General features: G+C 41.8%; 2 protein-coding genes across 2 annotated transcripts; both read right to left on the reverse strand.

The window, feature by feature from the left end:
* Positions 1-3,800: 3,800 nt before the first annotated feature.
* Positions 3,801-6,770, reverse strand: tigarb (TP53 induced glycolysis regulatory phosphatase b). The gene is made up of 6 exons (XM_027011115.3): positions 6,511-6,770; positions 6,178-6,215; positions 5,920-6,041; positions 5,611-5,688; positions 5,131-5,241; positions 3,801-4,786 (listed from the first exon to the last, which is right to left on the reverse strand). Exons 1-6 carry the CDS (start codon positions 6,540-6,542, stop codon positions 4,373-4,375), a joined length of 795 nt encoding a protein of 264 aa, XP_026866916.2. The 5' UTR covers positions 6,543-6,770; the 3' UTR covers positions 3,801-4,372.
* A 171-nt stretch (positions 6,771-6,941) lies between these two features.
* ccnd2b (cyclin D2, b) lies at positions 6,942-18,644 on the reverse strand. The gene is made up of 5 exons (XM_027011084.3): positions 17,783-18,644; positions 16,387-16,602; positions 12,763-12,922; positions 11,220-11,368; positions 6,942-9,995 (listed from the first exon to the last, which is right to left on the reverse strand). Exons 1-5 carry the CDS (start codon positions 17,975-17,977, stop codon positions 9,834-9,836), a joined length of 882 nt encoding a protein of 293 aa, XP_026866885.2. The 5' UTR covers positions 17,978-18,644; the 3' UTR covers positions 6,942-9,833.
* Positions 18,645-22,034: the final 3,390 nt, after the last annotated feature.

The raw sequence follows: 22,034 nt of genomic DNA on the forward strand, positions 1-22,034 counted from the left end.
CTGATGTAGCCCTTATGAGTCTGTCAGAGATGACTGGCACCTTGGGTGTCGGGGCTGAATGTGAGGATGACCAGCACCCCTTTACAGCAGAGACTGCAGAGAGTTCATTCATTACATGTTATGTCATCATTCACTGCTTGCATTTCAGCACAGCCCTCCAATGTCATAACATGAAGGACATAACATTCAGTCACAGAAAATAAAGCTAATGAGTAAAGCCCTCCTTCCAAAAGTGCCCAATGGCGTGCATACACACACACACACACACTCACACTTTATGTCCTTCAGCCCATGGTCTAAAGTGTAGAAAACAATGTGGCTATTTTGAAGTGCATTGGATCATGGTGCTTGTACACAATGCTTCGATGCCATTTATAATCCCCCCGTCAGTGGCTGTAATCATACAGCACATAGTGACACCATAACGAGATGGTGCCTGCAACTTCACATCCCCATTCTACTTCTGCATGGAGGCCCTGGGAGCCTAGGGGGCACAGTAAGGAAGAACAAGACAATGCTCCTACTGCCGTCATATCTGATATCTGTAGATATTTACTAGATTTTAGCTAATTCTCCTCAATCTTCAGGTTGCTGCTCTTCTAAAATGTTTAGCCTGAACTGTCTCTGACTGTCATGTAAAACCAGTGCATTTCAATCCAAGCGAATCGTAGTCCAGTTACGTCTTCTCTCCTCTGCTACAACCAGTTTCAGCCTCTCTGATAAGTACCAAGTCCATCACAAGATGGGTCAAGCGCGTTAGCTCAGGAGAAACAAACAAAAAGTGCATTGCATGAGCCTCCAGGGTGGGACATGAGAGTCATTGCAATGGAGTTTTCAAGCAACCGCCTCCTGTTAATCTGAGCCATTTAACAGCAGCCCAAAGAATCTCAGTCAGGAACAGAGAGTCTTCACCACTCACCACAGTGCTGTGGTGTTCCTGTTGCTGGACCAAGTCTTTGGGCCATCCAAACAAACCAGGCGTAACGGGTTAAAGGGGCTTCGCGAATGAGCTGTAGCTCGAGCCCTCCACACACCCCCGCCCCTAGCAATTAGTGCATCAGTTCCAAAGAGTATGCAACTTTGAAAGTGTACTTTTATGTAGAATTGCGGGGTTGGTGAACTCCGGAAAAAATAAAAACACGATGCCCCCTAGCTACCCACGGAGGTTGGTGCTGGCAGGCGTTGTGGTGAGAGCTGTGGTCCATGGTGACCTCGGGCCTGGAGGAAGCCGGACTCCGGGGGCCTCTTCTGAGCCAGGAGATCGGCAGGATGCAGCACTGCCCTCGCGACCGGATATCCGAAAAGACTGATCCAGACTGCCGGGCCTGTCCTTATATAGAAGACAAGGGAAGTGCAAATCAGTCAACCACTAATTAAACCTCTCAGAGGTAGAGGTGCAGGCTGATTGTGCATCATTAGAAAGCCACAGTGGAGAGAAAGTAACTGTAAATATACTGTTTGTACCACAAGAGTAGCAGGACATCATGTTGGTTTGAAATCAGTCCAATGTTAACTAATACCCTGTCAACTAAAATGGGTATATCAGATTCTCTAGATTCCTGTCAGCTGTATGCTAAAATGGTTACAGCATGTACTTGAAGAATATTATTAAGTTAGAGTGATACTGTGCATGTGGTCCTCAGGGGATAGAAGAATGAGCAGGCAACAGTTCCTAAACTGATTTACAATTAATTTATTTTATTTCCATGACCATAATTGGTCTACTGTAAATGTCCAGATTAAAGAGTGCGCTATCAAAACACACTTTCTTTGAACTTCGCATAAACCGAATTCATTTTAGAAGTTAACATTGAAGTGCACGCTCATAAATCAGCCACACTGTTTGGACCATAGGCTATAATAAGTTGCTCAGTGTTTTTTTGGCTGTTTGCGACTTGAATACAGACTGGGACACAGTGGGTGATTAATGTCTGTCCTAAGAAGACGGTATCGACCCCTTCAAGCTCCAGGGACGATGAGCATTCCATTCAGCAGAGTCATCACATTACACCCCACTGAATTCTCTCTCTCTCACACACACACACACACACACACACACACACACACACACACACACACACACATTCAGCTGCTGCTAAATAGACCACAATGAAAGGATCGGCTAGTTTTACTGCTCGATTATCATAAGCAAAATTAAGTGAGACATTAAAGGAAAATTAAAGGAGTAATTTGATTATTTTTATCTATTTGTAATAATGAACACAAGATATAAATAAAGCACAATAAAAGCTCAATATTCCATGCCTGTGTGTGCGTGTATGCGCACACACACGCAAGTACCCAGGATGAGTGAACTGGCACCGGACTGACCAGTCTTGTGTACAGGGGGAATATTGGCTGCCCCGGCAACAAGGGCGGGCATGGGGGAGCATGCGTATGTAAAGCATGGGAGCTGCTGCTAGTCTTGCTGACACTGGTGGGGGGCAGAGAGTGGAAGGGCAGAAGGGCGTGTTCCCTAGCCCGCAAGGGTGCTACAGAATCCCCCTGCAAAGGGAAGACGAGAGGAGTCCAACCTGGAAAGAGGCAAATGGGAAGTCGAAACCACAGACAAACCCATTTGATGTATGTGATGTACTTCAAAGATAAGACTGATGTTTGGGTTGACAACAGTACAAAATACATGTATTGTGAGCTACTATTTAAGCCTACATGATCACCCTTTCCTGGAGCAACAGTGGGAGCGTATTTAAAAAAATAAAAATAAAAATAAACAAACCAGACATCTTGCCAAATTCATCGAGGTGTGGAACAGCTGATCTATGCACTGATACTCAATGGCCAGGGATTTAAACAGTAGGCTCCTATTTTGTCTGCATTATGTTGGAACCTTGTGCTTGCCTTATTCTTCAGAGGAACTCAGCAGCACTGAAACAGTGCCAAGGAGGCCTCATGCGCGGCCTGACACATCCTGGTCACATGACTGACTTTGTTTGGGTGTCTGCAGTGCAGCGTGGACATATGTTCGCCAGGCGTGTTTTTGCTGGGAGCTGGACACTCACCAATAGCCCTTCCTGTCCAGAGGAACAAAATAATGCCCCAGGGCCATGCTATGTAATTAGAAATGCACACACATCACTGACAACATAGGCATGTGGTCCAGCAAAATCCAGCAGTCGAACCTGCTGTGCACAGGCCCACCTGGCAGTCACTCTGTGCCGGGCAGCTTTGGGGACACCTGGGTGAGACAGGCATGCTTCCGGCACCTTCCACCCAAGGTCAGCCTGCACCCCACAGCAGGAAGAGGGGCCGATGGCAGGTATTTCGGGTGCAGGGCAGTGGGCGGTTCTGTGAGAAAGGAGGAATGCGAGGCCACGGTTGCGGTGTTCTGCCATCCGGGTCCTCGGTGCGTGACAAACCAAACCAGACCACCGCCTACACATCGACGACCAAATGACAGGCCTGAACAGAGCAGGACGCTTCCAGCACAGGGCCGCCAGGGACTAAATGAAGGTGCACCAAGGCTGTGATTGCTTGTGGCCAGTGCGTGGGCAGCAGTGGGTACGTGTACTCTCTCTCTAATGCCCCTTATCACGTCAGACCCGTATGTAGCCTCAGTCTAGTGATGCAACACCATCTGCTGGACTGCCCACGGAAGTGTAACCTGTATCATAGAGCACCAGTCAGACTTGTAAAAACTATGTGAAAAGAAGAATTTGAACAAGAGATTTGAAGATTATAATAATAATAATAATAATAATAATAATAATAATAAGGTTCTGTTTGATAAAGCCCATTCTTACTGAAACAAAAGCCTAACAAAAAAAGCTCCAAATTGCCAATAATTCCAATTACCTTTTGATATTACAGACGTGACATGTTTGTAATGTCAAAGGTCTTTTTGGCTGTTTGTTTATTCTCAAAATTTAAAAAATACATCCATAAAGTACTTATTTGCAGTCAAGTGTTCATCACTCGCTTTATTCCATATGGAATTAGAAACTTTAACACATCGAGTGTTTCCCAAGGAAGGACATATGAAATGTATATAAAGTGCGTCCTGCTGCTCCAAGAGAATCTGAAACCAAAACTTGTTATTTTCAGTCATCATGCAGGTGAGGTAATTAAATAGTGCTGCACTAGAATACCATTTTTCTGATCCTACACTGCAAGGCTAAAATTTTTCATCAACAGTTTGGACCATAGCAGTGTCAGGACAAATAATAACATATAAATACATATGCAATGAGACACAAACCGTGTTTCTCCTTGCATGGCCATGTATAATGAAAACCATTGTTAAACGATATAGACTGTAGTTAGCTGGAGAAGTCATACCCTTAAGAGTCTGAAACAAGGGTAAATTGGTAGCTGCTATATTTGCTTTCAGGGAGCTGAGAGCTGTACTGAGCCTCTAGTGAGAGTCTTTGATGCTCGCCAGGTGATCTTTCCTGTTGATGAAGACGCAGTGGATGGTTGTGGGCTGCAGGACACTCTCGTCCTTGCGCAAGGCAATGATGAACCTGCAGATGCCTGTGTTGGGGCAGGCCGAGAACACCTGGTTCAGTTTAAGCCCCGCAGGCAGGCCGCAACTCAGGTCCTCCACCAGGTGGCGCACCGCTACTCGGATAAAGGCGCCATGGCTCACCACCAGGGCGTGAGCGGGGACACTGATGACTCCATCGCTGGCCTCGCCAGCAACCACAGGTGAAGGCGGTCCTGCATGGCTCGGGCCGCGAGCAAAACTCACGCTTGGACAGTCACAACCATGGTCATCCAGCATGCGCTGGAACATGGACTTCAGAAATTTCTGGAAGCGTGCCTTCACCTGAATACACACAAACACACACGTCCGCACGCACATGGGCACACACAAACACACACACACCTTCGTCAGGACGGGTGGTCATACAGAAGTCACACCCTCATTACACATATGTAACTGCATATATTAACAATAGTTTTCTAAGTGTAAACCTAATCAGAACTTTAACATAAGTAACCAAAAGCTTGTTTCTTTTTTTTTTTTTTTTAATTAAGCATTCTTGTTGTATAAAAAGTCCTTTGCCTCATCTGGCCCTTATCTAGCAGATACTCATCAAACAAGGTTACTTCCCATTTTTTCTGAACAGCAGCTCTAAGTTGCTTGTTCAGAGAGCATGTTAACTCTACCTGCTCGAGCGTCTCGCCCCCTGGTGGTGTGAAGTCCCTGCAGGACTGTCCAGCTGCATTGGCCATGTTCTTCAGGTCCTCTTTGTGCCGTCCCTCAGCCACCCCGAAGCCCTGCCCAACACAGCGCACAGTGAAAAACGGCACAGTTGTGCATGTGCTGGTGCCTCTAGAGCAGAAGTGAAGGGGGCCATTGCAGGTCATGAGGCAGGAGAAAGGTCATGACCAGGGTCGAGTCCGTGCAACAAACATAAGATAAAGTGCCAGTCTGTGAGACAGCAAGGGCCGCTCAATGTTTCAAAATTGATCAGTTGAGGTTGATTTGGTATTGGTTTGGGTTTAATTTCAGTTCCTATTTAAGGGTTAAATGAAACCTGGATTGGCAAAATCCAAACAGGGCACTTTGCAACAACCAGCGATGAGCACGCGAATCAAGCCATCCTGTGTGGAGCAGTCAGGACTGCGTAGGGGGTGGTGGCTCACCCTCTCTCTGAGTAAAGGATCCAACACCATCTCAACGTTAGAGGAGTGGCGATTGCTCCTCAGAATGATCTCAGCCGTCTGAAAAAGGAGACGTACTTGAATACATACCTGCATCAACCATTGCACATTTGTAGGGGATTTTCACATCCCCTTCATCAGTACTTTTTGATAAAAGCAGATATGATAAACCTTAGGTTCTCAGAGTCATTCAGTGTCCCAGTATGTGCTGGAGCCCATCAAATAACATGTTACGGTAAAGGACTGCCTGAGAGTTAAGACATGGGCATGTGCACACACATGCAGACATACCTGTGTTGCTCTCTGCAAATTGCTGACAAAAACGTTGGTGAAGTGAAGGTCTCGGAGGTAATGGCCTGCTGCTTCTGCCTGACGCAATCCCACTTCTGACAGTGGAGTGTCAACACCCTGACCTACACACACACACACACACATATATATATATACATACATACATACATACATACATACATACATACACACACACTTGCAATTACCTGCATCCTTGTAATTGTCAGAAGTAAAGATTTCTTATGTTTTTGCTCATACCTTGCAGCAGTTTATCCTTGTTGTACTGTGTTTCACCACTAAGGAGGAAAAAAGAGCATATCCGACACAAAGAGATTTCACCAATCAAGTACAAGAACTTGCTATGTTTGTTATTTATTTCCCAATTACTACATTTAAATGATTTATCGACTTGGATAAATGAGTTACATGCTACTCTCAAGGTCTAACAGGCGAGGTGAGAATTGCTCTCACGGATGCTCACAATGTCTCTCCTTTCCGAACATGGTGAATGATGTGACAGTTGAATAAAACTAAGAAATGACTAATCTTGGCCAATATACATGTAAGCATTCAGGACGAAAAAGCACTTACTGTCGAACGACTGTTAAGCCAAATGTAAGCATAATAAAACTGATCGAGATGAATTAAACGAACTTCTCTTCCTGGTTCATGTAGCAGTTCATGTAGCAGAGAGCCGCAGCGAAATGACGTCTCACGGGAAGGTTTTTACCGGCGACCCTCTTCTGACATATCTGCCCTCTTGTGGTGAAACATCCGAATTACAACAGAACATACACGGAAACGAGTAAAATGACAATATAGTAAATTAGAGATCGTGCTTGACGTGTTTTTGTACTTTTTAAAATGAATTGGTTTGCTGCCTCCCTGTGGCTGCACGGAACACCTCCAACGTAATGCTATATAATTACCACTAGATGTCAGCATTACATGGCATGGGGTGAAGGCGGCAGTCCAAAGTGCTACTGCTTGAAAGATATTTATATCACAAACGGACACGCCAAAATGTTTTGCTTGACTTTATTTAACAGAGAAATTGTGGAATAGACACTATTGAGGTACAAACCAGGCTGAAAAGGGGTTTAATTTTTTTTTTAAAAGAATCAAAACATGTTAATATATATTTGTAATATATTGCCCTTGTCGCACATTTGGCACCAAGTATGACCTGGAATGTGGACAGCCCTTATTGTTAGAGGTGTGATGAGTGATGGAAAGCCTTCTTGTGAGTGTAAGGCAAACCAATGACACCTGTCAATCAGCAAAACAGCAGGACTATCTGCTCATCCCTTTCTAGTTCTCCATGCTGTCTGCCTAAGTTCCCTGATAAATGTAAGAGGTGAAGTACTAAAGCTTTACACACTTGTAGCAAAAATGGCAATACATGATAAAACATAACAACCAGAGCTGGAAAGAAAAAAGAATTTATAACAGATACACAAAATGCATGTCAGCCACCCTGTTACACCTACATGTTTTCATTTTTTAAACATATGAAGCTAAGAAAAACAAACTGAGATACAAAAATAATTCAGATGTAGCAGCACATGTAAAGTGGAATGTGGGTAGACAATACTATCTGTGCAAGACTGGACAAAGAATAGCACTTTTTTTTTTTCCTTTTAGCAGCATACAAATAATAGTTCATACAGCCCAAGTTATAACATAAGAAAAGTCGCTGTAAATTCTATATGGAAATGAAAAAAAAAAAGAATATGCTAGGCCATACATAATGCAATATATTGATAATAAATTCTTTTTATATCTTGGAGTACATCAACAACATATTGCAATATATTCCATTTTCATATGGGAAGGTGGTCAAGTCTGAGCGTTTGCATTGATGATGGCTTAGGAAATTTTGCTTACACAATGCATGGATGATATAATGTAAAAATGGGATACATCCTTACATTTTAAACTGGTTTTATTGTTCAAGGGTTTGCAATAAAATCTCAGGGGATACACGGTGTGCTGACACAGGGCTAACTGACAACCACATTCGACTTTTGCAATTAAGAGATTAAGAGAACACACCACTTATTACATTTGTACTGATATATGATATTTTTGTTGTGAAGCAAAACATATAAATTTCAAGTCTATAATGTCAAAATGCTGACAATAATATGCGGATATGACAACACAACTAAAACAAAAACACAAACCAATAACTAAACGTGCGTGTGTATCCTTGCCAAAAAAATTCTGAACAGCTTTTCAATTGCCTCTAATGAGTAAACACTATTAGCCACCCCTAGGCCATTTTAAGCTTTTTTTGGTTGATACTTAGCAAGAAAACCTACAAATAAACCTAATATATTGGGAGACCAGCCCCAGACTTAAAAATAACTTAAAAAAGGATAAAATTAACTAGAAAAAATAACCTCTCTTCCTCCTCTTGAACAGCACAATAATCATGTATAAATGGGAAACAAGTTTCAAAAGTGCATTCACGTTTGGTCTTCGTTATGAGGAATTCTTTACACTTCGACAAGCATTTAGTCCAACCCTGAATCCTACAAGCCTCAGACTTAGATCCTGAAGGCTGGCAGTACTCCTGCAGACTTTCCCTGTGCTTACCCAGATAATTAATCAATAATTAATGGATAATTAACTTACAAGCTGGGTGGAGCTGAAAGACCCATGACAAACTCCTTTTATACATGCAGACCTCTGTAGGTTAGCTACAGCACAACAGTTCTGATGCCTGGTTACTTAATACATAAGACACATAAGCCTCTCACCTTCAAGATGACTATATCTTCTTTAGGTTTTTCAACTTCACCTCACATTCCTAGACTTTCCTTCTTATTCCTCCATGCACTTCTTGTCCTCTTTCTCTCTACTTTACAGAAGCACTCAGTACATCCCAGAGTCCTTCAACATCTCGGTTCTCTTTGTCTACTTTGACACCTGGCTAGATCTGTTTGAGCAGATCTTTCCATCCCACTCACAGAACACATAGAATAATAGGCAATACATATTTCCTGTCTAATGTCAACAGAAATCAACCTTATGACAGTAAAAGCCTCTGAACAAACTTTAACCTAACTGCAAAAAGGCACAAACCTTTTAACATAGAATAACATGGAATCTCTCACTCACACCCCCGACACTTCTCTATTCTACTTTATTCTCTTGAGCAATGTATGCAGACTGCCTGAGGCTGCTGTGAACACCCCTCTACATTGGAGGGTCCTGCATTCACAGCCTCTCAGAGCACGGCTGTCTTTTCAGAGTCAAGCTTGGTATACATGTTAGTGTGGGTGGACCAGGGTGACTGCTCCTTATGCTGAAGCACCACTACTGATCGGAGCCACAGCAGGAATACAGGCAGAGGCCAGCAGCTTTATTGTCCAATGAAATGCAGCCAGCGTGCACTATATGCATTCCTCCTCAATGCTTTAGAAAGCCACAAATAAACCATGGTGACATTGAGAAGTATATTATTACACTTAATACTAATGCAAGTTTTAATAATAACATTATTATTATTAATAATAATAATAATAATAATAATAATAATAATAGTAATAATAATAATAATAGTAATAATAATAATTTTCTGTGCTTGGTATATATTGTATATAGGTTATATATGTCTATATAGGTATGCTTCATGAACTAGTAATATATGAATTGATCTTGAACCTAGAATTTCAAGATTCAACTATGTTAACATATATGTGAGCCTGAGGCATTACCTGCTTTGTTTTGTTTTTTTTGTTTTTTTTTTGTAAAGATTCATTACTGTTTGAAATTTCGGCTGTGCATTTTATATATATGTTATGTTTTGTTGCTCTGTATCTTTTCACAGGCTATGCAATATAATAAAATATAAATATAAAAATTTCAGCTTGAGGAATTGTGGTAGTTCTGGGGTCAAAGTAACATCATAAGTTGATGTCACGAACATCTGTAGGTGTGCATGACTGGCTCTGAGACTCCGCTTCCTTGCAAATTGCCCCACCCTCCTTATGTTTGTGCTGCTGACTTTCTCTGAGGCTGCTGGCCAGCAACTGCTCAATCTTCTCCTGACATGACTTCAAGCAGTCCTAAAACAAAATCATACAGAGAGAGAGAGAGAGAGAGCGCGAGAGAGAGAGAACGACATTTTAAGATACATATGAACACACGCAGACCATTAGTGTGCTTTAAGAAGAAACTGAAGAAGTCTGAAATGAATATTCAGAATTATTCTTATCAAATAATACACTTAACAACAAGTCTATGTCTTGCTATTTGTCCTTTTCTTTGTGTGGAGGTCTGGAAAAACAATCTGAAGTGGGGCTCCCTATGCAACTTACTCCCTCTCTCGCTCTCTCTTGGATAACATTGTGCTTGCTTTAAAGGCCGTGTCCTGGCCCAATCTGCAACGTAACAAAAAACCCCAAATAATCGGCATTGATGGAAGGCTTCAGCAGGTTGTTGGCTGATAGTCGTTAGTGGCGACATTGGTCTGGACTGGCCCTTCGGCAAAATGGTTATTCTTTCCAAAGCTAAAGGAAAAAGGTCTTGTTTCTTTTTAAGGGAATACAACATGGAAAAGATGAGAACTAAGTATGAGTGTGTGTGTGCGCATGTGTGTGTGTGCGTGTGCGCACGCATGTGCCTCTACTTTCCTCCTTGGCTAGCTATGCATCTTAACATTCTTGTGTGCATGTGTGTGTATGAGGAGTGGTGAGCTATAACCCATAGTCATCAGAAGGAGAGGCCTTTGTCTTGCCACAAGAATGTGACTCACAGCACACATTCTTCCATCACACACACACAAAAATGAACAACGACAGACATAGTCCAAATTGTGAAACCACCCCCCCCATTATCCCAAACACAACATCTGACACACAGCCACCCCCCAAACACTTTGTAGCGGACTGCAACCACAGCCAAACCATACAGACTCTATTCATGGAACATAAATAGGTTCAATATAAAACTAGTGGAAACACCAGCATTCTCCAAAGGCACAAACACCAGGGTTGTTTTTTCACAGTGATCCAAACATTATGATTTTTTTGGAGTGGAAACACTAAGAACTGGTCAGGACTGATTGTTTGGATAGTAGTATCAGATCAAGCAAATAAGCCAAGCCTAGTGCTTTATAATGGACATTTTCTGGACTGAACAACCTACTCAGCTATATGACAAATCAAGACAGACTAAACTCTAATCTAGGACTATGTTCTTAGCTTTTAGATTTAACCTGCATGTAGAAAACCAGTCACATGATGGTGGCGACAGCGCACCTGCTGACGGAGACATTGTGTAGCACTCACCACTTCGATGTGGGTGATTTTGGCCAAAAGCTCAGTCAGGCCATGCCTGCAGACGTTGTCCTCCACCCGGTCCAGCTGGAGTCCACACGCGGCTGCGCAGATGCTCGCTGTAGCGATCATCGAGGGGGGGAACATCGCAAAGTTGTGATCTGCACGTGGGAGAACCAAGAAGAGATGACGTGGGAACATCTCTCACCTGTGAAGCAGCGACGCTCTATGCAGACAGTCTGGGCTAATAGCAAGCAGGCTTTGTGAAGGCGGAGGGGAGGAACAGATCTTAAAGAACACTGGATATTTTTCCCCTGTATTTTTTCATCCCTCACATCTGGGCTGAATTCAACCCAAGAGCTAAGAACATCAACCTGACTTTCGAACACTCGTGTGCTTTGGGTGGGAGTTCTACATTCCACCATTGCTGCCTTAATTCAGCTTGAGCCACAGCTGTGATTAGAAAAACAGAGCAGAGCCTTCGTCCTCTTTCCCTCACCTCCTCCTCCACCCTCTTATGTTCCTGGAAGGCTTCGGAGTTTCCAGGAACTACTCCCCTCTGCAAGTCATTGGCCTCAACCAGATCCAGACGGGAACTCTTAAAAGGACACATTCTGCAAACCGTTGCCACCGTAGGATCTAAATTCTAAATCCTTGTCTCAGTTCTTGCTCAAACCATAGCTGACAATGCAGTCACACTACAAAGCTTAATCTCAATCCAATTCTGTTCCCCTTGTCTGGATATGGTTGTCACTTCTTATCCACTGGTGCCGTGCAAACAAAAGATGCCGTAAATGAAGTGTAAAATCCAGGTAATGGAACTCGCAATCTCGGTCCCTGGATGGGCCCGGGAGAGGAAATAGCTCCGCCCCGGATTACTTCAGTGGTTCCCCTCACTGGGACAGCCGCGCTTCCTTTTTAGAGGCAGTGAAGGACGCGCCGGATGGGCTGACGTAAACATGAGCCAGCTGCGCTGCGGGGGCCAGCTCCCGAGCCATGAGAACACCGTCTCCAAACACCAGGGAGAAAAGCTCAAGTGCTCACACTCACTCCCGATTGCGGCTGCGGGCTCTTTGCTGCTGCCGCCTCGCGCCTGGTTCGTGGGCTCTGTGTACGGACGTGGGCTTTCAAGAACACACCCAGAGGGAGAAAATATTCCCAGCAAAACAGAAGAGAGCAAATTAGTCCTTGGAGTCTTTGCCACTTGCTTCAAAGACACTATGCACACTGAAGATCTGCACAATATAAAGTATTGTGTAGCCAGATTAAGTACAAAGCTAATTTTCAAGACTTCACACTAAACACTATATAAGAATATACTAGTAGCATGAAGATGCAAATGGATACTCTAATTCATCACCTCAAACTACAGAGTAGCTGCTGACACTGTACTTCACAGTGTGATCATCTTCATTGTGGAGCATAAATACATGAGAGTAAGAGAAAGAAGGCTGAGCGAAAGCTTGGATTGAAGGTATGATGTATAAACCTCCATCAATGGCATTCCAGGAGCAGATGACTTTTATAGTGACTGCATCATTCAAAACCCACGTACCAGTAGCACAAAGGACGACAAACGTTTGTGCGTGTTTACGAATCAGCAGCACCCTGTCCTCAGGTAAGGGTAGCTTGCACAGGATATGTTCTATGAAGTCATAAGGGGTGACAGCTGCCATGTTCCACTTCAATTTTCCCAGCACCACCAGCTCCCAGTCCTGTGCAGAAAGAGATGGAGAGCAAAGAGAAGCACACACACAGAGAGGGCAAAGAGAGAGATGGAAATGAGACAAAAGGCATCAGCTCTTAAAACAGCATTACCCACAATGCATCTATCCCACCAAAGAAATGGAACTTCTGTCGAGTGTCCTTTCTGCGGCCATTCAACAGCTATCGCTAACGAAGAAATCACAAAGCAAGCGAAACTGTCACCATGACATCAACGTTTGCACATCACCTCATTTTATTCCTGACCAACCAAATCTGCACCCCCACCCCAACAACCTGTGAACGCGTTCACTTCCTTCCTGTGCTGGTTGTAGGCTGTTTTCTGAGAAAGCAGAAAGATGTTTCTGAGATGGAAGGAAGCTAGGCTTGGGCACTGAATGGGCCACATAGGCAGCTTCCCCTTTCTCCCCACACTAAAGGTCTAAAGTGAAGAAATGCTAGTGACCACAGGCAAGGACACTCAAATCCCAGTCACTGTTAAACCCTGACCTGGCGCCCCCCACCACCAAACACTGGGGTTATTAACAGCTGGCAGAGGGCAAACAAGTCAGTATAAGTTCCATCAGAATTCTACGCAACGTGCCAAGGTGTCCCTGCTGTGTTTCAATGCACTGTAAATGATTTTTGGCGACATGATGTACAAGAGAAACTCCAGGTGGAACAAAATGTCTCTTTTACACTAAACATACTTTTCAGATATAGACAATCCGACAAAAATGTTGGGAAGGGACTCAGTCAATGCTCTCTGTCTTCTCTACTTCGGTTCATGGCAATGGAGGGTTGAACAGTGAGAAACAGCCAAGTCTGAGTAGGGATGGAAGTTTTGCTTAATACTACTGTTACGCTATCTGAATGAAGGCACAGAGTACACAAAACAATGCAATCACATTCAAGCAGTGCAATAGCGGCAGTCAGCCAAGTGGGGCCAAGCCCTCTCTTTGAAGTGACAACTACATGAAAGCCCCTCTATGCTTGGCGTACAACTGACAGCTTCTTCTCAATCTACCTTTAGAATTTTTCATTCAGTGTGGGAGAACACCCTTGTGGTGACAAAATGTGTGCAGTAATATCAAAGTTCCAGCTATCGTTACCAGGTACTCGATGGTACCCTAGCGTGACACTGGATTTGCAGAGCCAATTCAAAAGTTGAGAAATAAAAGCAGAAGCAAGAGAACTAGAAACTGCTGCTTTTGTTGACTTTTCTGTAATTATACAGCACTAAGGACATCTGAAGGTATAAAACACCATCAGGAGATCGAACCCTGTTCACCAAGTTACATGACACTTTCCTTCCTTTTTATGTTGCTAAATATTTCCACCAACTGCTGTTGCCAACATGATGAGTTTGCATAATAGTTATACATCTTCATTTTGGTGTTTGATCATCCTAGCTTTGGAGGTTGCTAAACACATTTTCAAACATGAATTTGGTGGCCTACTTTGTCACACCATATACACAGTATACAGGAAATTGTAAAATTGTTGTCTTCACACCATGAGAAATATGCTACTGAAAAAAAATCCAATCACAGACTTATATACTTCTGCCAGGAAGATATCCTCTGGCAATCAAAAATTCAAAACAGTCAACGTGATGCTCCAGTGTGAGCCACCACCACTACCACCTACACCAGCCTGCAGTGCTGACATATGGATGCATGAATTGATTTTTTTTCCTTTCCACTATGCCTTACTTCTGACCCATCACTGATTAGGTGAAAAAACCCAAAAGCAGTGCAGGTGCCAATATAACTCACCTGACAACTCCCACTCAAAGGCGCTAACCTTTTAGCTTCTCTATTTTTTCTGTACTCTTCCTCACACATAAAACTATGTCTCACCAGATATTTATCATATATCCCTACCACTCGTTCATGGCACCAATCACCGCTGGCAGTCTGTCTAACCTTTCATTCCAAAGATGTTAAATGTTTCCCGTGACAATGCCTATGACCTCACAGTCGTGGGCGAGTGAATCCAGACAGCTCAGAAGCCTTCTGGTCAGCCCTGTGGGACACGTGTGAGTTCCTTCGCATTAAGAAGTGAAAATGTTGTTTGTTAAACCAAAAAGGAAGGAGTCGTACAGAGGAGGTGCTGTTAACAAGGCTGCTTTGAGGGGAGGAGAGAACCTTGCAGATTGGGCTGAATGATAGAGGTAACCGAGTAAGCCTCTCTGATTTTTCCACCACTGCTCTGCACCCAGATGCCTTACCAATATTGCAAAGGCTTATGCATCACATCAACTCAGCAAGGACAATATTTTCCAGCAAGACTGATGTTTTATGCATTTCTGTATTTTCTGGTATAAGGGTCATAAGTCCATCTAGCTCTGCTGCCCAAAGACCATCTGAACTCTGTTGCCCAAAGCCATAAAGCTACAAAAAATCTTTTTAGAGCTAAATCAACATTTTGATTTGACCGGGTCACTGGATTTTATAAAGTATCAGCAGTAGCTCTGAAGATCAGTACCAGCTACCGAATGGATAACCTTCCTGAATGCTCTTCAGAATGCAGAAAGCAAAGATTGTGATGATTACACCAGTTTCTTCAACCAACTTCCAAAAGATCTGCTCTAATCTAAAGAGATCACATGCCAAAGCGCCTTGAGCAGTGTTATTTGAGTAGTGATATCTGAGTAGTGCCATTTGCTCTACAGGCATTAGAAGAAAGTTAAACATGCAGAATATTTAGACCTCAAGAAATGTGCTCAATCACAAAAATGGAGCAGCATCACAGACATCTTCAGACATCAATTATAGTGTGATCCTTATCCACTTACATAACCCATCTGCACCCAGTCTGATTGGATGACATTTAATTATCTGTGCTTTACACAAGACCTGAAGCAGCCAGTTCTCAGACACAGATCAACTGAAACTTTGATAAAAATCAATTGATGTTCAGACCAAGTGGCAATGTATGAATGCATGAAGCAGCAACTGTCTAAACCACTTTTCTCTTTTCAGGTTTGTAAACAACATTTTGGGATGAGAGGCATGTCTCTTTTTCTCATTAAATTACTTTTTGGATGCATGCATTTATGTAGATGCATTCCTCCACACATGGATCATGTTTACGTTTCTCTCTTTACATAGATTTCAACCAGAAGATCTTGATTTCAGCAATGTACTCCACCCAGTGTCTGTGCAACTGAGGGAACTGACAGTAAAAAATATGGACATGCTTAGAATGGGTGTGGCTTTTGCCTGTATTTGCTGATCATGTGAGCCAACTGTATATATCAGAGAACTGTATGGCAGTGCAAATGGTCTGGATTGCCACACTCAAGACCAAAATGATTTATGTAACAATTTCATCAGACAGAGAAAGTCAGGTGAAAACAAGCCAATAATGCAAAACAATGGGAGTGACTCTGTGGAGTCAGTTCACTAACATTTTAAGGTTAATGAAAGGAAACTGTCAGCATATTATGGCATTCAGCAGCAAGTCTTACCAGCAACTCTTGAATTGTGATAGAGTTGTCTGTGTAAAGACACAGTTTCTTCGCAGATAACGGCTGGCATGATTTCATCTTGGATGCCAGGAACAGACAAACAGTCCCTAGAAGCTGTAAATAGCATTTCTTTGTGGGAACTGCAGCAAGATATCTGTCCAGGTAGTTCACAGCCAGTGGGAAAACGCCTTGATCGCACTTCTCTTCTTCACAAACCTTTGGAACAGGGAGAATGACGGCTGTCAAAAAGGAATTTATAACCGCATACTTCATAATTTATACGTTTAGTAGGCTGTAGGCTTCTACAATCTAGGCTGCTCAAAACAAACAAAAAACAACAACAAACAAACAAACACTTAAATAGAATTTACGTGTGCCGCTTGCCCATGCAAAATTTTCTTGTAGAAGAAAAAAAATCAATTTAAGATTATTCATTCATTTATGCCTCAAAAGAGTAAGTCGCATTAGACCACAAGCTGCAAACGCCCACACAGAGAGCTGCTTTGGTGATTCATCACGTAAAAAAAAGTTCACATAAAACCTGAATACAATTTATCAGATTGAGCTAGCCTTTATATGTATATAAATTACATCGTATATGCACTACAATGTCATTACAATGTCAAAGAAAATGTCAGACAATATCAGAAAATATGTAGTTTTAACAATACTCCAGAAATCGCAAGTTTGCTCTAGTTTGCAGCAGTTAGCAACCTGAAATTGGCTGGGTTTTTAAAAATCTTTAAAATGATTAAGTACTAAGGAAATCTATAAATGCTATATGCAAATTAAGTTTAAACTCCCCTCTTCCCAATAGCTATTTGAATGAAGAAAATAACTTCGAGAATGTATCACTTAGCTTACTTGATGAAACTGATCACGAGTTAGCTAACTGAACGCCGGTGTACCCATCGATTAGGGTCGTAGACGAACTTCAAATAATAAATGCATTCCTTCTCTCTATAAACGACAAAATTCTCATATCCATTTCTAATTTATCCGTGCAGGATACTACAATGCTTTCTCTAACTTTTAATATTGGCACGAATAAGAAAAGGCATTCTAGAGAATACTAAAGCTATAACCTAGCTAGCTTTTTTCATAATACACTGTGCACAGCTAACCTATGGGCTAATTTCTAACGATATATAACTTGCCTACACGCTGATAGAAGCACATCAATTAGATAGACTATTAGTTGTCCTTCTAGGAGCATGTAAGCCTAACACTGGCATAATGATGCATTTGGACAGTCACTACAATTGTCTCTAACTAATGTGCTAGCTAGCTACTCTTTCATGGCACCATTTCGCTGCCTGACTTCGAGCAAAATGTAGCTATTGGCCAAAAATCTACGTGGAAATTGAGCAGTGGAAAGTGAGCAGAAGCAACAAACCTCCAACATCCAAGTAGCAACTATTCGCCTCATAAAGGGCTTAATATCCTTCTGCACACGTTCAAAATAAGGTCCCTGGGGTAAAAATCTGTCTTCTACTGTCAACAGGCTCTTCAACACTCTGTTATCGCAAAAAATACTGGGGTCTCGCTGCGCTCTGATAGTCGGTTCCTTTTCAAGGCAAAATAGATCCATATTGAGTTTGACACGTTTTCACTAAGAAGCCTGGACAGGTCCTCAAAATGACTGTGGCATGAGTAGGTGGGAGAGGAAAAAGCAGCAGCACACTTTCGACACAGGCATCAGGGTTTACGCAGGACTGTCCGACGTTGTCCTGCCTCGCAGCGTTTCCCCTTTACCTGATCATATCTACATTCCTCTATACTTTTACCTTCGTTGCCTAAGTGGGGAAGCACCACAGAGGCTTCAGATCCTGGTGAGAAGGGTACATCACTCATGCACACAGGACTTTCAACTAGCATACATGACCACCCAATAGGCGAGGTTAGTCCGCTCCTCCTCCCCGTCAATTGTGACGGTCCACGTTGTAAAACCTTTTTTTTTTCTGTACACCTTTTGTCAAAGTATATATTTATTGTCCAAAATGTACATGTACACAAAAAACAAACAAACAAAAACAAGCAACACCACCAAGAACAACAAAAAAACGTAATGTAGCATAGCCCACTCCGTACTCTTTATTCGGATTAATTTAGATCTCTGACGTCTGGTTGTTGAAAATGTTCCGACTTCCCACTCACGTGCAGAAACACAATACTTCACGTGTAACATTATGTGTAAAGAACACAGACTAGAGAGCTGACTTGATAAACCCAGTTACTGCTTCTTGGAAAAAAAACCAAACCCAATTGTAGAGAAGATTATGTATATTCCCTGCATCTGAGCCTATTGCTCCTGCCTTAGGCGGAACGATTAACTGTAGAGCATATTTGCTTCCTATGAAGTGTGGTTGGTGAATGGGGTGGCCTAAATTCTATATGGTACACGACAAACACAAGTAGACAATGCCAGATTGCGGTTATAAACAAAAGATACGAAATTGTGCCTCATTAAGTATTTATTAATAGCGCAGCATCTAAAATAAAATATGAACAGAGGCAGATGAACGTCAGAGGGAATGAAAAACGCGTCTGTCGGATACTTTTATGTTTGACGTTTCCATGTTGACAGCCGCAGGACAAACCAGTGACGTCTGTTTTATTCTAGCCTTGCCAGTTGGATTATCTTGAAAAGGCATAGCACCAAAGGGTTGTGCAAAAGAAGATCAGAAATCAGTATATCAGTCAAAGAAAGTGATCAGTGAACAGGGGTGTAGAGTTCTCACTTGACAATAGGATGAAGCCATCCTCAAACTTTCATATTAATCACAGCAGACTGCTTATACTCTCCAGGTCACCTCTTCAAGTCTGGTTTCAGGTTCCATTTCTGCATCCTAGCCAACACATGTAGTACGTAAACATTAGGAATTCACAAATTCTTATAATATTGCATTACAATGTGGTATTTTAATATACCCTCACTTCTAACATGGTAGCCTTTCCACTTGAAAAGTGATGACTCAAAGTAAAGTGTTCATGGGGAGTTCACAAGGCCACTGACCCACAGCTCATGATGAGAATTTCATTCAGCAAAAAGTGAATGCAATTTATGAATGAATTCACTCTAAAATATAAGGTAACTCATTCTGCCATCCACACAGCCTGCCATATGTAGAATTATAATAACAATTCATTGTCCTTTTTAAATTTATCTGCATTAATGTATTCCAATGTAACTATCTTGACAATAAAGTACTGGCAATTTCTGGTCAAAGTCGATGAGGAGAAAGAAGCCAAGGCTCTATCAAGCAACCATGCTGACAACCCTGCATCTAACCCAGAGCAGCTAGCTGCATAGTTGGGACCCCCTGCTCACAGGCTATCTCCCTACTGCTGTGATCCAAATGTACAAATATCTCATAACAAGATTTCTATTATTAAGATGGAATGAATGAATTACCCTCATAGGTCATATTAACATTCAAGTCTTTTTTTTTTTTTTTTTTTACAAAAATTGTTTCAGTGCTTACAAATGTCAATGTAAGCTACATTTGTAACATTTTAAGATAGAAATTTACTGCCAATTTCTGTTTCCATTACCTATGACAAACATTATTAAGTCCTAATGCAATTTTCTTAAAAATCACTTGAATGGAAATGTATCTTAAGTCAGACCCACTCTGAGAGGACTGACTCTAGATTGCATCTTTCTCACACCTTACTGCATTAGACTCTGATCAGCAATGTTTGACCATCTGCTAGTGTTGTTGTTTTTGTGACTTATGATAACACATCAACTCCTACCATGTTGTCCAGGTGACAGAAGGAGAGATAGGAATGCTCTGTGGACTGGGAAATTGCAGGCAAGTGTGAAATCACCTTGATCCGTAGATTCCTGCTGCATACCAGATCACTGTGGAAGGACAGCAGCAAACATTCACACATGGGAACGAGAGAGAGGGAGGGAGAGAGAGAGAGAGAGAGAGAGAGAGAGAGAGAGAGAGAGAGAGAGAGAGAGAGGTAATACAGAAGAGCAATACAGAATTTTCACACTCTGGCAATCACCTAATGAAGGTTCTGTCAGTCCTAGAGTTTGAATACAGTCAACACAGTCATATTGCAGACACATTCTCTAATCTATAGTTGTGATCATTTACAGATTAAACTTTCTCCAAAAACATAAATGAAACAAAGTGCCACTGCCACACATGGATAACACAAACATCTGTTGATCAGTGCAGTACCAGATGACTGTATAGTTAGTACTTATATATCTGGTGAATACAGTATTAGTTTTGGCACCATAGCATGTCAAGCATTATAGCAAAAATAAAGCAGATATTTTTACGGCAGCATGTAATGTGTGTACCTGCAGAAATTATATGATCGTAGCTCTAGTTATGTTAGTGGTAGATTTACCCAATTCATTTGGTGCTGTTATTACACTCACTGAGGAGCAAGATAGCGAGAGAGAGAGAGAGACAGATAGGTAGATAGACAAAAACAGAGAGAAATTAAGGGCAAAAGAAACTCTTCAGTCATGAACTCAAAGTGACATCGGTTGGATTCTTGTTGCATGAGATCACATCCTCACATCTCTAAACAGAGGAAGATCTCATCAGAAGAATTTTTCTCTCTACTCATCTCTCTCTTTCTCTCATGTGTGCAGACTCCGTTTCATAACCTACAGTGGAAAACAACAAGGTGTGAAGTGGAATGCCCAAACTTACAAACATTTCACACTCTCTCATATGCTTGCCTCAATGTGTTTTTAGTATGTTAAAAATGATGAGTAAACTATTTAAACCTTAAGCTATAGCCAGAGTTAACAAAACTCTGAGTTCTATCTTGCAGTTAGAGTTTGCATTTCTTATGTATAACTACAGACTTCACAAAGAGGAACGGAAGACTGTGTCACCAAAACCACTGGATGTCTGTCTGAAGTAGACTTATTAAAAACATTCAAGTAAAATTCCTTGAAAATGAGTCCTGTCAAGAAACTCCAAAATAGTAAAGTCAGGCTTCCAGTGGCCAGAATTTCTTTTGTTTTTAAATGTTTTTGTGTTTTTTTGCTTAATCCCAAAAAAGATCCAGTAAGATATATTTTTTGTCCAAGAATGACACTGTGGATTCAGACCAGCTTGCCACTTCCTTTTCAATCTGTAATTTTTTAATCAACAGCTTTTTACAAGGGTGGAATGTCCAATGTGTTTTGGACTTACTTTTAACATTGTGTGCATAGGGAGGAGTAGGACTGTGAACATTTGGTTTCTATGGCAACATCCAACAGTTCAAGTTCTCTCACACTGTTGACATAGTTGACATAGCAAGGTTAAATACTACTCTTTCTCACTCGCATTTATTTCAGGCTAATTAAATGGATACAATCCATACTTTTTTATTCGTCAGACAGCATGCAGCAAGACTGGATTACTTTTTTTCAATTTGTTTTAAATTGCTTGTTTATACAATATAAGAATGAATATGTTCACAAGTGGTTCTTCCTTGAGGTTCCCCCTTTTTTTACAAACGTGTGCAAAGTTGTACAGATGACTTTTCATACAGTTCTGCTCTAAATTGTAAAAGGTTATTTTAATTCCCTCATATGTTGTCGTTAATCAAAAGTTTCATTTGTTTATCCACTGAACTGCTCCACAACCTGGAGGCTAAATCTCATTCTGGACAGGTGTCTG

The sequence above is a fragment of the Electrophorus electricus genome, chromosome 4 (genome assembly GCF_041902795.1).
Source record: "Electrophorus electricus isolate QZ-2024a chromosome 4, ASM4190279v1, whole genome shotgun sequence".
Classification (NCBI taxonomy): Eukaryota; Metazoa; Chordata; class Actinopteri; order Gymnotiformes; family Gymnotidae; genus Electrophorus; species Electrophorus electricus.